The sequence below is a fragment of the Pteronotus mesoamericanus genome, unplaced genomic scaffold (assembly GCF_021234165.1).
Source record: "Pteronotus mesoamericanus isolate MK-2021 breed Mesoamerican mustached bat unplaced genomic scaffold, CSHL_Meso_final scaffold_118, whole genome shotgun sequence".
Classification (NCBI taxonomy): domain Eukaryota; kingdom Metazoa; phylum Chordata; class Mammalia; order Chiroptera; family Mormoopidae; genus Pteronotus; species Pteronotus mesoamericanus.
Genome location: NW_026555301.1, coordinates 14,076,261 through 14,091,948, shown reverse-complemented (window position 1 = coordinate 14,091,948; position 15,688 = coordinate 14,076,261). Strand labels below are relative to the sequence as shown.

Genomic DNA, 15,688 nt, shown 5'->3' with positions numbered 1-15,688 from the left:
TCCTCCTAAATATCTATTTCTCTCCATACCTACAAGAACTACCCTAGTTTCAGGCACGATCATATCTTGAAGGGAAAATAGCGAGACTCTAGATCTGCTCTTGTGAGAAGTTGGGCAAGTATGCATCATTACCATGCCTCAGCCTCCTCAGCAATAGAGTGAGAATTCTAATAACCTTCCTCATAGGATTATTGTGAGGATATAAATGAGCTGACTGATGTAAAGTACCGAGAACCATATCTAACACAAAATGCACACAATTAATGTTAGTTGTTTATTGTTATTATTATTACTACTGCTATTATTTTAACACCATCATTATCACCATGAGAGTTCATGAGAACTATAAACCTGTGCAATTCCTACCTCCTTGGTCATATTTGTAGAGTTCCTATAATTTCTTAGCCATAGTGGTTGTAAGTACTGATAGTGAATTTAGAATTTTTTCTTATTGGTCAGCCCGCAGAAAGAGATGTAGTAATCACCTCTTAAACTAATTAACTGGCAGCATACTTGAGTGGTGAAGAGCACAAGCCTGAGAGAGTTAGGGCCGTTACATTTACGGTTAATCTTGGCAAAGTTATGTAACACCTTTAAGTCTCCTTTCCCTCATGAAGACCTCATAGGGTGGTTGCAAACACTTAACAAGGCGTTCAAGTGCCAAGCACGTATAATGCTTGGCAATTTATCATTTGTTGTCATCAACAGTATTATTTTAGATGTTTGTAATCATATTGGAGGTATTTATTTTTGTAATGTATCATTGCTTTCTAGTTTTTCGAGAAAGTTGAGGAATCGGGTTTGGAATCTGAAGGAATTTTTCGACTCTCAGGGTGTACTGCCAAAGTCAAGGTAACAAACATTTTCTCTCTTCCTAGTTAGAGATCTGAGCTAGCTAGACCCAGTTCACAGAAGCATCAGTCCTTTGTTGTTGTTTTGACACTATCACTTGTTCCTACCTAGTTTTCCTCTATACCTATGATGAGATGTTGTTCCATCATCCTGAGTTGTGTATTCTTTTAAAACAAAGATTAAAAACCAATAACAATGAAATGACACCAATTTACCACCAAATGCCTTTAGTCTGAAAAGTTGAAATGTCCCGTTGTTGTTTTGAGGGTTAAACATTTTAGTTTGCTGTGTTCATCTCAGTCGTGGAATTCATTAAGCCAATTATTATAAGAGCCCTTATTTCCATCACCACTTGCTTTATATTCAGAAATGTTCTTTGGCTCTCCTTTTAATGTCCTTATAAGAATATAAAGTCCTCATAAGAATTTGTAGGAATGACCATAACTGCTACAATACTCAGCAGTTCTGAAACCAAATTCCATTTTTAAGTGTTAGTTTCTACAAATAAAAGCATCCATGCAACGTGAATTCTTTTACTTTGCTTTCTTACTTATAACTGGTGGCAAACTCTATCGGTCAGTAAGGGAAAAAAATCATTAGAAAAGCAAAGCTTTTCTCATAAATTTCCAGGAAAGTATACTATTTTATTTCCCAGTGGGCACTCACAGTGAAGAATCCCTGCCTGTCTGCCTGGGGTCGCTCTGGCTGGTGGACATGGAAACATGAGCAGTTTCAAATGATGAATTTCTCAAGAAAAAAGTCTCAAGGAGAGGGAAACATGAACCTGCTTCTCTGTAGAACTATTAAAAGGAAATGTATAGAGGTGAAAAAGCATCTCTCTATTAATTTATTTTAGTACATTTTGAGAAATTCTATCAGAAGTCTCCGAGTTTTTATGTGGAAATGTGACAAGATGTTTTTCTAAGTGGAAACTGAGAATAAATAGGCTATGAGTGACTATTGGAAGCTCCAGAAAACAGACGCTGGGACAAAGTTAGGAGAAGAGGGTTCTTGCAGGATAGCGTTTCTGAGAGAGAAAGGGATGGAGGCTGGATCGGGCAGGCTGAGCCTCAGACCCCAGTTCAGGCCTGACTGTTCATCCTGCCCCGCGGAGCAGCCCTGCGCTGGGCACAGTGGGCCAAGCCCCACCCGACACCACACTTGGTCATTGCCAGGGCTCTCTTGGAGGAGGGGCTGAGGCAGATCAGAAGATCCTAACAGCAGGCAAGTCAATTACCTGAATTTTTGCAGATGATTGGTAAGTTCCTTTTTGAAGGGAGATCAGAGCAGTGCACCCTACTTTGCCAGTAGCAATAAGGAGCAGAGCATTTGGGGGAGTCATGACTTCCCTGGAGGTAGAGATTACTAAATCCTGGCACAAGTTCTTTTGGAAGGCAGGAAAATCCCTAATCCTCCTTAAGGTTTATACTTTCTAAATTGAATCTGTCAGGTTCTCACAGGCATGGTTGTTATATACTGCTGAACAAACGTGTCCTCTGTGAGAGGATGAAAACCTACTTTAGGTTAAACCTTTGGTTATATTTGTAGAGTCAGAGAATCAAAATACAAACAAAGAAACACATTTTTTTCTTAAAGAGAATTAGACCATCTCCCTCTAAACTTCTCTTCAAAATTGGGAAGCTCTGGTTGAACATATTCTTACTGGCTCCTCTGTGTGCGTGTGCATGTGTGTGAGAGAGAGACAGAGACAGAGAGAGAGAAGCATGATAAATATGATTTAAAGTTCTCTTTTTAAATAACCAAGAAGAGAAAACATTACATGACATTTCTTGTATGCACGAATGTTAACATCATAGCAGCCGTTACTTTTCTTTAGCTAATCTTTGACAAAAATGCTGATCATAGGCTAATAACGCCTTCGAAGTGTTCTTATAGGCACACGCATTTCTAAATCGCATTTGGTTAGAAGTCCCTTTTCTCCTCTCATCATTTTTATGTAGTTTCAGCCTATTTATTCCATCTCTGATTAGTCCAAAAAATGAATCCAGATGTTTTCATGGTTTGAGCTCCAGGAAAGTCAATGTGAAAGTAATCTGGGCCAGTGAACAAAAACAGGGGAATATTGCAGTTAGAAAGGCATTGTAACTTGATATATTAAAGGGGTCTTTATTTCTCTCCTTGTACAAACTTTAAACTATTTTTTTGTACTTTCATCTGTTAGACTATTTTTTCTAGGAATATGCATGGGGAAAGACCATTACAAAAAATAGCCATTATAATTATCCTCTAATTGTGCCAAGTGGATGACACTAACGCTGATGTATTGGGAACATCCCCTCAGCCCACTCTTGTGTTGTCAAGGCCTGGGAAGACTAACAGGAACGTAGTGCTGAGAGGAAGCTGCTAGTGTTAGCCATACATGGTCCACAGCAGCGGAGTCTGTTCTTGTATTTCAGGCCTCAGATCATTTAGAACCAATTTCATATTTTGGTGTTTCAATGATTTTCCCCCCAAATGACAGAAATTTGAGCCAAATACTAGGGAGTATATTTTATGGAAGAAAGCATACTGTTTGGTATGCAAGATTTTCTTTTTTGACTCATGAAATTATTCTGAGGCTTCTCTAAATGTTTTATAATTAGTGACCTGGTGTGCTGCTTTTCCTTCCTGAACTGGTTTTTGAAGCTGAAGGCAGGCCGCTTGCATTGTTATAAAACTACCCCAGAAATGGAAACAGACTGCCTGTTTGCCAGAGGAAATTTAAGGACATGGCTCTGACCCTTGCATAGAGTTCTGATTAACATTGGACAAAAAACATGACTTCTTTAACCTTTAAATGCTACCTGCCTTTGGCAAGGTAAATGCAGCACGGGATTTATATGGCTTCACATTTAGGACCACAGAAATATCAGCTCTACTCCCCTGCTCCACAGTCTGCTCTGGTTGGAACCAATAGAGGACATTCTTTCTCTGAGTTTTGTTTTACATCGGCTGTCCAGACAAGACAAAATGACATTATTACCCAAATATCCACAACCACATACACATGCATTTCCCCTAGAAATAATACAAAAGGTTATAACAGAGAAAGGGGACATACCAGCTGCTGGCATTTATTGAGCACTGATTGTGCGTCAGGCCCTGCCCCCTGAGCTTTACATTGTGTCATCTGATTTCATCTCTTTGAGGTCATTTTAATATTCCTATTATACAGTGAGAAACTTGAGACTCTGGCTATACAATAAGTGAGTTGTGGAAGGAATTGGGGTAAAAACCTGAAGAATCTGGTTATAGAGCCTGGCTCTTGACCTTGGAGCCGTATTGCCTTTTAGGTGACAGGGAGCCACTGACAAGTGGGGATGATGGCCACATTAGTGTTCAGGTAGCTTCCTATGGCAGAGGTATGTAGGAAATGAATTTGAATTATTCTGCCCTCACTGGCACTTCCTGCCTATTTGAACACTGTTTCTCCCTTACTTTACAGCAGTGGTACCAAGCAATGGATGAAAAATATTTTTCTCCTCCTGTATTTCCTATTAACAGCATTACCATTTGCCCACCACTCTAGCTAGTATTCTGAGATGAGACTCATCCTGGACTGTTATTTCTCCCACTGAGTCTCATGTTCAATTCATCACTGATTTTTAAATTTTTTTTCCTTTTATCTTTTGAACCCCTTCACCCATTTGTCCCCCCTTTCAACCCCCTTGTCTTTGGCACCCACCAGTCCATATCTATGAGCTTTTAGTGATGTCACAATAAAAGTGAGACCATACTGTACTTAGTAATTTGCTTCTTCTATCTGACTTATTTTACTCAGTATAATGCCTTCAGTGTCCATCCATGTTTTTGTAAATGGCAAGATTTCATTCCTTTAAAAGATAACTGAATTATACACACACACACACACACGTATATATACACACATATATATCAGATGTACGATTTGCAAGTATTTTCTCATATTCAGTAGGTTGCTTTTTCATTGTTGATAGTTTCATTTGCTGTTCAGAAGCTTTTCAGTATGATGTCATTCCACTTGTTTATTTTTGCTTTTGTTGCTTTTGTTTTTGGTGTCAGGTTTTAAAAACCATCACCAACATCTATGTCAAGGAGCATACCACCTATGTTTTCTTCTAGGAGTTTTATGGTCTCAGGTCTTACATTCAAGTGTTTAATCTATTTTCAGTTAATTTTTGTGTATGATATAAGAAATGGGTCAAGTTTCATTCTTTCGTATGTGGCTGGCTTTTCATTGTTTCCAACACCATTTATTAAAGAAGCTGTTCTTTTTTCATTGTATATACTTGGCTCCTTTCATCATAAACCAATTGATCTTGAATGTGTGGTTTTATTTCTTGGCTCTTTATTCTGTTTCAATAATATGTGTGTCTGTTTTCATGCCATTACCATACTATTTTAAGTACTATTACTTTATAATATAATTTAAAATCAGGAAGTATGATTCCTCCGGCTTTGCTTTTCTTTCTCAAGATCGGTTTTATGTAGTTTCAAACAATATTTAGGATTGCTTGTTCTATTTCTTTGAAAAATGCCATTGGAGTATTTATAGGGATTGCATTGAAGCTGTAGACTGCATTGGGCAGTATGGACATTTTAACAATATTGATTCTTCCAGTTCATGAGCACAAAATATCTTTCCATTTGTTTCTTCTTCAATTTCTTTTATGAGTGTTTTGTAGTTTTCAACATACAGTTCTTTCAAATCCTTGATCAAAAAATGTTTTAGATATTTTCTTTTTGATTCATTTTTAAATGGGAATATGTTCTTTATTTCCCTTTCTGATAGTTTTGTATTAGCATCTAGAAACACAACAGATTTTTGCATATTAATTTTGTGTCCTGCCACTCTACTGAATTTATTAGATCTAACTGTTTTTAAGGCAACTTTAAGGTTTTCTATATATAAGATCATGTCATCTGCAAATAGTGATTGTTTTGCTTCTTCCTTCCTGATTTGAATGCTTATTTATCTTTTTATTTGACTAATTTCTCTGGCTAGGACTTCTAACACTATGTTGAATAAGAGTGATAAGAGTAGGCATCTTTGCTCTCTGTGTTACAGGAAAGACTTTCAGATTTTCAAAATGGAGTATGACAGTAGCTGTGGGCTTGTCATAGATAGCCTTTTTAATGTTGTGTTATGTTCCCTTCATATACACTTTGTGAGGATTTTTTTGTTTTTTCATTAATGGCCATTGAATTTTGTGAAATATTCCTGCATCTATTGAGATGATCACATTATTTTTATCCTTCATTTTGTTAATGTGGCATATTACATTGATTTGTAGATGTTAAACTATCCTTGCACCCCTGGAATAAATCCCATTTGATCATAGTGTATGCTGTTTAATTGATTTATCGATATATTGATTCTTTTAATGGTGTGTTACTATATCATTAAGAATTTTTGTATCTACGTTCATCAGGAATATTGGCCTGTTCATTTTCTTTTCTTGTGGCATTCTTGCCTGGTTTTGGTGTCCGTATGATGCTGGCCACTTAAAATGAGTTTAGAAGAGCTCCCTCTTCCTCCCATTTTGGGAAGAGTTTGAGAACAATTGGTATTAATTCTTTAAATATTTTGTAGAATTTACCAATGAAGCTATTTGGTCCTGGACTTTTTTTTTTTGTTGCAATGTTTTTGATTACTGATTAATTCTCCTTGCTAGTAATTAGTATGTTCAGATTGTCTATTTCATCATGATTCAGTCTTTGTATGTTGTATGTTTCTAGGAATTTATTTCTTCTACGTTGTGCAATTTGATGGCATGTAATTATTCATAGTAGTACCTTGTAATCCTTTGTATTTCTGTGGTATCAGTTGTAGCCTCTCCTGGTTTCTGATTTCTGGTTTCTGATTTTTGAGTTCATTCTTATTTTATCTTGGTGAATCTAGATAAAGGCTTGTCCATTTTATTTATGTTTACAAAAAAACAGCTCTTTGTTTCATTGATCTTCTCTATTGTCTTTTTAATCTCTATTTCATTTATATTTGCTCTAGTCTTCAATATTAACTTCCTTATACTAACTTTGGGCTTCATTTGTTCTTTTTATTCCCTTGAGATGTAAAGTTAGGTTGTTTGAGATTTTTGTTTGTTTGGTTTTTTAAGGTAAGCATTTAATCATTATGAACTTCCCTCCTAACTGCTTTTGCTGCATCCCACAGTTTGGTATGTTATGTTTCCTTTTTTGTTTGCCTTGAAGGTTTTTAAAAATTTCTCTTCTGATTTCTATTTTGACCCATTAGTTGATCAATAGCACATTTTTTAATCTCTATACATTTGTCAATTTTTCAGTTTTTTGTGTAATTATTTTTAGTTTCATGCCATTATGGTCTAGTTTCATGGCATTGTGGTCTAACATATCTATCCTGGAAAATGTTTGATCTGCACTGAAGCAGAATGAGTATGCTGTTGCTTTTGGATGGAATTTTTGAATGGGTACCTGTCCACAAAGTATCCAGCCACATACTATGAAAAATAGAGACATTTACTGAAGAAGATACAAGAAACATTGTATATAGGGCAATGATGCCTCAGTCCCCTTTAAGTATGCACCTTGGGACCTCACACAGTTCTCCCAGTTGCCATTAGCTGCCCCATCATAGTTTCCTAAATCTCATTGACAGTCTGAAATCTCTTCCCTTTCAAAAGTGATTTTAGTTTAGGAAAAGCCAGAAGTCCCAGCATGCCAAATCTGGGCTGTAGGGGGACTGAGTCACCTGGGTGATTTGACATTTCACTAAAAAACTCTGCACAAGACATGATGCATCAGAGGGTGCATTGTTGTGATGAAGCTGCAGATCACCAGTTGTCCATAGCTGCAGCCTTCTGAATCATTCAAATGGTTTCTGTGGAGGAATGTTCATGATTAGTGTAAAATGTGATGCAGAATCATTGCTGTACTCGCTCAGTCATTTTGAATGTAAAAGCTACATAGTACACATGCTCACTCAACAGTGTCTACTGTTCCCACTGACTAGGACAGTGTCATTGTCATTATTCATGCATGTGCATTCCCATCTACTCTCCTTGGCTGCCAGGTTACATCAAGGTTGTGCAGACTGTTCTCATTATATTAACAGTGGCTGGACTTTTTCTGGACAGACCTCATATGCCTGTATATTATTAAGTCCATCTAATCTAATGTTGTCATATAAGGCCAATATTTTCTTATTGATTTTCTGTCTGAATGATATATCCACTGATGTAAGTAGGATATTAAAATTCCCCACTATTAGTGTATTGTTGTCTATTTCTTTAGATCTGTTAACACTTGCTTTATATATTTAGGAGCACCTATGTTTAATGCATAAATATTTACAAATGTTATATCCTATTATTGCATTGTCCCCTTTATCATTATTAAGCCCATCTTTTTCTCTTAGTATAGTCTCGGTTTTAAAGTCCACTTTGTCTGATGTAAGTGTAGCTACTCCAACTTTCTTTTGATTTCCATTTGCATGAACTGTCTTTTTATATTTATTCACTGTCAGTTTCTTTGTGTTCTAACATCCAAAGTACATCTTTTATGGGCAGCATATAGATGGATTTAGTTTTTTTCTCCATTCAACCATTCTATGTCTTTTGGTTGGAGAATTTTGTCCATTTACATTTTTAAAGTAATTATCGATAGGTATATATATACTTACTGCCATTTTGTTGTTTACTGAGTGTTTTGTAGTTTCTCTCTGTTTCTTTCTCTTTCTCTCTGCGGTTTGATGAGTTTTTTAGTGGTGTACTTACATTTCTTTCTCTGTCTTTTGCATATTTACTATGGGTTTTTGCTTTGTGGTTACTGTTGTGCTTAGATTTAACAATTTATGTCTATAACAGTCTATTTTAAGTTGACAACAACTTAAATTTGATTCCATTCTAAAGCTCAGCATTTTTACTCTCCCCCACCCATGTTGTATGTTTTTGATGTCATATTTTACATTTTTTATCTTGTGTATCTCTTAGCAAATTATTGCAATCATAGTTTTTTTATGATTTTTGTCTTTTAACCTTTATACCACCTTTATAAGTGATTAGTTTGTTACATTTACTATATATTTACCTTTCCAGTGAGATTTATAATTTCATAAATTTTATTGTGATTAATTAGTGCACTTTCTTTTTAGCTTAAAAAAGTCTCTTTAATCTTTATTATTAGGCCAATTTGGTGGTGATGAGCCCCTTTAGCTTTTGCTTGTTTGGCAAACTCTGTTCCTCTTTCAGTTCTGAATGATAACTTTGCAGGGTAAAGTATTCTTGGTTGCAGTTTTTTTTTCTTAGTGCATTGAATATATCATGCCACTCCATTCTGGCCTGCAAAGTTTCTACTGAAAAATCTGCTAAAAGTCTTATTATGGTTCCCTTGTATGTAACAGATTTTCTTTTGCTGCTTTTAATATTCTCTCCTTGTCTTTAAATTTTGACATTTTAATTATAATATGTCTTAGTCTGGGTCTAAGACTAAGGATTTATCTTATTTGGAACTTTCTGGGCTTCCTGGACCTGGAAATCTATTTCCTTCATCAGTTAGGGACATTTTTAGCCATTTTTCTTCAAACAAGTTTTCTCCCCTTTTCTCTCTTTTCTCCTACTGGGACCTCTGCCATGCAAATGTTAGTTGTTTCGTGTTGTCCCAAGAAGCCCTAAGTTATCTTCACATTTTTTAGAGTCTTTTTTTTTCCTTTTGATGCCCTTATTAGGTGAATTCCACTGTCTTGTGTTTAATTTGACTAATCTCTAATCTGCTTCAGTTGTCTGTTGTTGAACCCCTTAAATGTATTTTTCTGTTCAATTATTGTATTCAGCTCTGTGACTTCTATTAATATTTGGTACCTTGTTATATTTTCCATCTCTTTTTTGAATTCTTACTGTGTTTATCCATTCTCCCCCCCGCCCCAACCCCGGATTGGTGAGCATATTTATGACCATTACTTTCAACTCTTTATCAGGTAAATTACATATTTCTGTTTGTTAATGTTTTTTCTGAGGTTTTATCTTATTCCTTTATTTGGAACATATGCCTTTGTTTCTTCATTTTGCTTATGTCTCTGTCCTGATTTTTATAAAGTAGATGAAGCAACCACCTCTCCCAGTCTTGAAGGAGTGAGCGGCCTTGTGTAGGGATTGAACCATGCCATTCAACATTGCCCCAGCTCTTTGTCTTCTCTCAAATCTTTGTACTTGTCCAAACAGCTTACTATATTTTTAACAGCTCCAAGTTGTTGAGGACCTGCCAGTGTCCCTAAGGGTAGGACCTCAGCACCTAGATTCAGGCTGTTTGAAAGCCAGACCTTCAGGTAGCAGCTTTTTAAAATATGCAAATATATCCTTCGGGACTGCAGGCTCAAGACCTGCTGGCCAGGTGATCTGGCAGTATTCACTTTTCATCAGTTGCATTCATTGGGGCTCTTGATGAGTATATAAGCTCTTTTCTGTGAGATACCAATGACCTGGAGCAAGATAAAGGGGGTGTACCAAGATGGAATCCTTTACCTATGTTCCTTGAGGGTAGCTCCGTAGTCATCACTTAGTTTTGAGAATTTTCCCTCAATGACATTTTTTAATTCTTCCTTTCTTATAGCTGCTTATGCAGGTTAGTCTTTGATTATCAATCACTAGAAATGGTGCCCCGGTCCAATAACTTATATCCTTGCCTCTAGCCAGCTCCTTAACCAGTACTAAGGACAAGAAGAATAACCTTTTTTACGTTTTTTAAAAGATGTAGTAAAGGACAAGAAAAATAACCTTTTTTACTACATTTTTTAGGACAAGAAGAATAATCTTTTTTACTACATTTTTAAAAAGATTTTATTTGTTTATTTTAAGAGAGAGAGGAAGGTGGGGAGAAAGAGAGGGAGAGAAACATCAATGTGTGGTTGCCTCTTGCATGCCCCCCCCGCCCCACTGGGGACCTGGCCTGCAACCCAGGCATGTGCCCTGGCTGGGAATTGAACCAGCAATCCTTTGGATCACAGGCCAGCACCCAATCCACTGAGCCACACCGGCTAGTGCAAGAAGAATAACTTTTTGATGTCATCAAAGGATGGCTTGAAATCATGTCTGTCTCTCTATAAAAGACGTGTCCTGCCGGGGCACCCCTGTTTTGCAGGCTTTGGGATCCGTGAGAGTGTTTATTTCTGGGATGGTTAATGAGCTGCTCCTTAAAAGGAAAGAGTCAGATGTGAAAATTATGCATGTTTAAGGCTGGAAGAATTAGGCTTCTCATGGGAATAAAGCAGGAGACTTAGAGAAATTGGGAGTTTTACAAGTTATCTTTCTAAGTATTTTTTTTGGAGCAGTCAGGGTCAATCAAGTAACTGACTATAACTACCTGCTATTAATAGTAGAATCTGTAGTTCAGGGGAGCAGGAGAAAGTGAGTTTGACTTTGAAAAAGTAACATGGATAAGAGGTGGCACTGACATTCAAATGAATTGATAATATAAAGTGTATAACACAAATAGAACTTATGGAGGCTTAGTGGTTTTTAAAAAGTATTTATGCAGTATTCCAAGCCTTATGAAGGATTGGACAAGCCTGCAAACATGTGGAGGACATGTGTATGTCTTGGCACACAACTTTGCCGTAGCTGCTCCAGGGAGATGTCATTGGTTTGCATATTGCAATGAGATCAGAGTTTCTTTATTGGGATATTTCTCATTCTGGATATGAAATAGCTGAGAGGCATACAGTCATGATCTCATTTAGAAAGAGATGACCAAGATGACAAAAGGAAGGGATCATGGGTAACAGAGAAATGGAAGCTTGTCAAAATCTGACAGTGCATTATCATGTGGGAATAGGTGGCATTCTGTCAAAACTACATAAATAAAATATGACCTGAGTAAAGAATTCATATTTGTGTAGAATTAGCAAATGATTTCAAGATTAGCATTGTTCTAAAAAGATTTTAGAAAACCCGTTTTTAAAATTAATCAAAAAATAACTACTTTAACTCTTTAATCATTTTTTTAAAAAGTTAGGCTTAGAAGAGATTGGCTTTTTAATAGTTTGTGTAATGACGGTTTTAAAAGGTGAAGCTCATTAAATATTGTCTGTTTTTCCTATTTTTCAGCAATACCGTGAAGAACTGGATGCCAAGTTTAATGCTGACAAATTTAAATGGGACAAAATGTGCCACAGAGAAGCTGCAGTGATGTTGAAAGCCTTTTTCAGAGAATTACCCACTTCTCTCTTCCCTGTGGAATATATACCCGCCTTCATCACTCTAATGGAAAGTAGGTGGAAGATGTTAAGTGTTAATGGACTAAGATATAAGGTCAATAAGCTGACATAGAGTAAGAAGAGAGATGCATAATCAAATGTAATCAGAAGTGTATATTTGCTCTTTCCTGGCAAGGCTTGGTGAAATATTGTGTTTGATGGTAAACAGTCATCTCTTTACATATTTATATATCTAAGTCTGATGGATATAATTTAAAGGGTTTAATAATCATTAAAAGGCAGAGGGGTTTGCAGAAAGAATAGACTCTTGAGACTTAAATTCCTGCTCAACCATCTGTTAGCCATGCAGTGAACCTTTCTTAGCTCCATTGCTGTGCCTATAAATTACAGTTAGTAGTTATGTGTCAGAATTGTGGCTATTAAGTGAGAGCATCTAGAATAGTGTCTGGTGTATAATAATCCTTGAAAAAAATGTAAGGCCTCTGTTTTCTTTAAACCTGAAGTCCTGCGCTGATGATGTAGAATGTATTAAATGTTACACAGGTGATGTTTTTGTCTCTGAAAATTATAATATCAAATAATATTTCTGAAAATTACAAAGTCACATACATTAGGCCTTAAATGATGTATTTTGGTAAAAAGTATAGTAATGGAAAGTATATTGTGTTTAGCAGTGAGGGAGTAATTTGTCATGGTTCAACCTAAAGGTGGACTGTTTTGGAGGGTGTGACAAGAGAGAAATTTAGGAAAGAGAAACATGGAGGGTGTGATGAGAGAGAGAATGGAGCTAGGTTGCGGAGGCGCTCACTTCTAACCTGAGGAACTCAGGGATCGCAGATCTAAGTATGTCGTTGATAGATTCTGCAACTTTAAGCGAAGCACTTATAAGGAAACCAATTTTACCATAGGCTAATTGATATTAAATAAGAGTTAAGTTCCTAGAGCATGTCATCAATGCTATAAGGAAACAATGTTGAATGAGATGATGTTATTCCAGGACCTGGTGTACAAGCTTGTTAAGTATATGGTGATTTCAGGGGCTGTGGACAGATCGAGAGGACAAATACCCCAAAGAGGTGGCCACCGCTCAGCTTTATTGTTCCCTCTCCTACTGCAGTCAGTACACTTCATTTAAGGGAGAGGATCTGGGAAATATCCTGAAAAGGCTCACTGAGGAGTCCACATTTCATTGTATGACTTTGAAAGTGAGAAATACTATATTGCATTGACTGATTTGAAACCAGCCAACCCCACAGGAAACCCCAAGTTCAGGGCTGCTACCAGCAGGGAAAATAGCCTTTTTAACACTTAGAATAACCTCTAGTTGTAAGAGATTTTCCAAAGTGAAAAATTGTGGATGTGTGGATAAGTGTGTTTAAACTGCCCTTCTTTATACTCTGGAACAGAATTTGGAAGATATACAGTCATTTCCACTAATGTAACCATTTCTCTTTTCAGACTTGGTCCAAAAATTGCCCATAATATTAAACGACTAATATTTTATCAATCAAACCTTAGATATTTTCATGAAAAGTTTAATAACTTTCTGAGGAAAAAATGACCTCAGGACAAAAAAGACTTAACTAGGATGCAATAAATGAAAAAACTCAGCCACAAAAACACTGTAGGGCCAGGTTTCCTAAATAAAATAAAAATGACTCTTTGCCAGTTTAGATATTTAATTTTAACAGAAACTTTTTTTTTTTCTGAAATTGATGGAAATACAGAGTCTGCATCTGCATTTGTTATCTCCCCCCAACAGAGGTGTTTTTTTTTCTCTTTTTTTGGGGGGGGGGTATTGTATTGGATGATTACAGACAGCCCTTAGCCTGCAGTTTACTCAGAAAAATAATGCTTTCTTTGTCCCTAAATACTTGTACTGAGATGTGCTCCCGTTAGGTTGTTATTCAGTCAAAGCTCCTGTCAACATGCATTAGCTATTTTAAAAAATAACCTGGACCTGTGTCATTTTTGTTTACAAATTTGGCATAAATTTTTAGAAATCTACATGGGGATTGTGCTGAGACAATATAATGCAATCCTATAAATACTCCTTCTAACTGTTGGTTTATTCCATGGTTATACACGTTAGTCATCTACTCCTAACTCAAGTGCACATAACCTCCTATAACAAGTAGCTTGTCACAGGAGTATTTCCAGCCCTGTAAAGCTCAGAAATTTTATAGGCAGCTGACCGCCTTTCATCCATTGAATATAAAAAGAAAGATTTTTCTTCAACCTGCAAACTCCCCAGGGATTCTAGAACATAATGCTTCCCCCAGGAACTCCCCACTAAGAGACCATTTTGAGGAAACTACAGAGACAAAGCAAAACCTGGATGCTATAGTAAATACATTTTTCAGCACAGATGGTTGTGGATTATCCAGTTGTTAATGGAACTGCTGAAATCCCTTCCCTGACAAGGGAAAAGAGCCAGCGTTGAGAACACAAGTAGAAATGCCAACCCTCTGGCGCCATCTTCTGTCATTGTCAAGGAATAAAATATCAACAATATCCAGAGAGCCAGCTAGGATCACCTTCCCCAAATGTCCATTTAAGATCTAGAATGTGACATTAATCATAACAAGAGCAAACACACATAGAGATAACTGCTTACATGAACAGGTAGGAACATTCTGCACATAGTAACTCATTTAATCTTTGTGAGTTTCTCTTTTTAATGCCAGGCACTCTGTTTACAGGAGCTACCTCATTTGAAGTTTTAAGTTACCATCTTTGCAGATAATATGCCTTAGAAGTTGCTCATGATTAAAGCTTTGTTGGGTCCCCCAGAAACAGCATCTAAGACCAAGATTAGTTTGCTTAGAACATTCATTAGGGCATACACTTGGGTTCCACACTTCTGAAAGGGAAGGGAAAAGAAAGCAGAATGGGCAGAGGATAAAGTTGGGCAGCGATGCAGCCTCAGCCAAGACCTCACACAACCCTGTGGGGAGCTCTGAAGCTTGGGTGGCCTTTCAGAATAGTTTCCCATTACAGTGAGAAAATTGAGCATTTTTACTGTGAAATAGGCCATCACCAGATGTATACTGCACCTGAGAGGACAGCATGACCTTAGGCAAAACAACTGGAGGGAGCAATTCCTAGGAAGAGCTGACAGCTGAGGGACTAGGTCCTTTGGTCCTGAAGTGGGGATGCAGGCATTGTGTCCCATGCACCACTATAGGCATGACATGAAAACAAAGATTTTCTAGGTTCCTGAGGTACCTCTACATGAAGAAGAAACAGATGAGCTTTAGAGGCAGTCCAACATATGAAGGAAATCTTAGTTATGAAATAAAGCCCACATTTCTGAAGCTAAAGGGGTTTACTCCATCCAAGCACGTTTCATTGATTTTGTTAGCCCTGGTGTTAAAAGGTGTCTTCTCTGATTTCATGAATCCATATTTGAGTGAAAAGTACTAATTCAAATAAAACAATCCATCCCTACATAAGAAAAAGAAAAAGATGTCTTAGCACTGCTTCTCACCCAGCAATGGATTTAGACCACTCCCAAAGTGTTTACTGAGTAGCACCCAAGTGAATGTCCAGACACAAAGGCAAAGGCAAATTGGTCTAAACTTTGCCAAATTATTGGTGGGAAGTATCCCCTGAAAGACTTAACATGTGACCAAATCTTGCCATTTCTATAATCATTACAACCTAGGAAAA

General features: G+C 36.9%; 1 protein-coding gene across 1 annotated transcript in view; it reads left to right on the top strand.

Annotated features, from left to right (window-relative positions):
- The window catches only part of ARHGAP28 (Rho GTPase activating protein 28), a 201,353-nt gene that overhangs the window by 160,795 nt on the left and 24,870 nt on the right, over positions 1 to 15,688 (top strand). The window contains exons 11-12 of the mRNA XM_054587388.1: positions 775 to 852; positions 11,907 to 12,069. Coding sequence (XP_054443363.1) covers positions 775 to 852; positions 11,907 to 12,069 — 241 coding nt within the window. The remainder of the gene's footprint in view (positions 1 to 774; positions 853 to 11,906; positions 12,070 to 15,688) is intronic.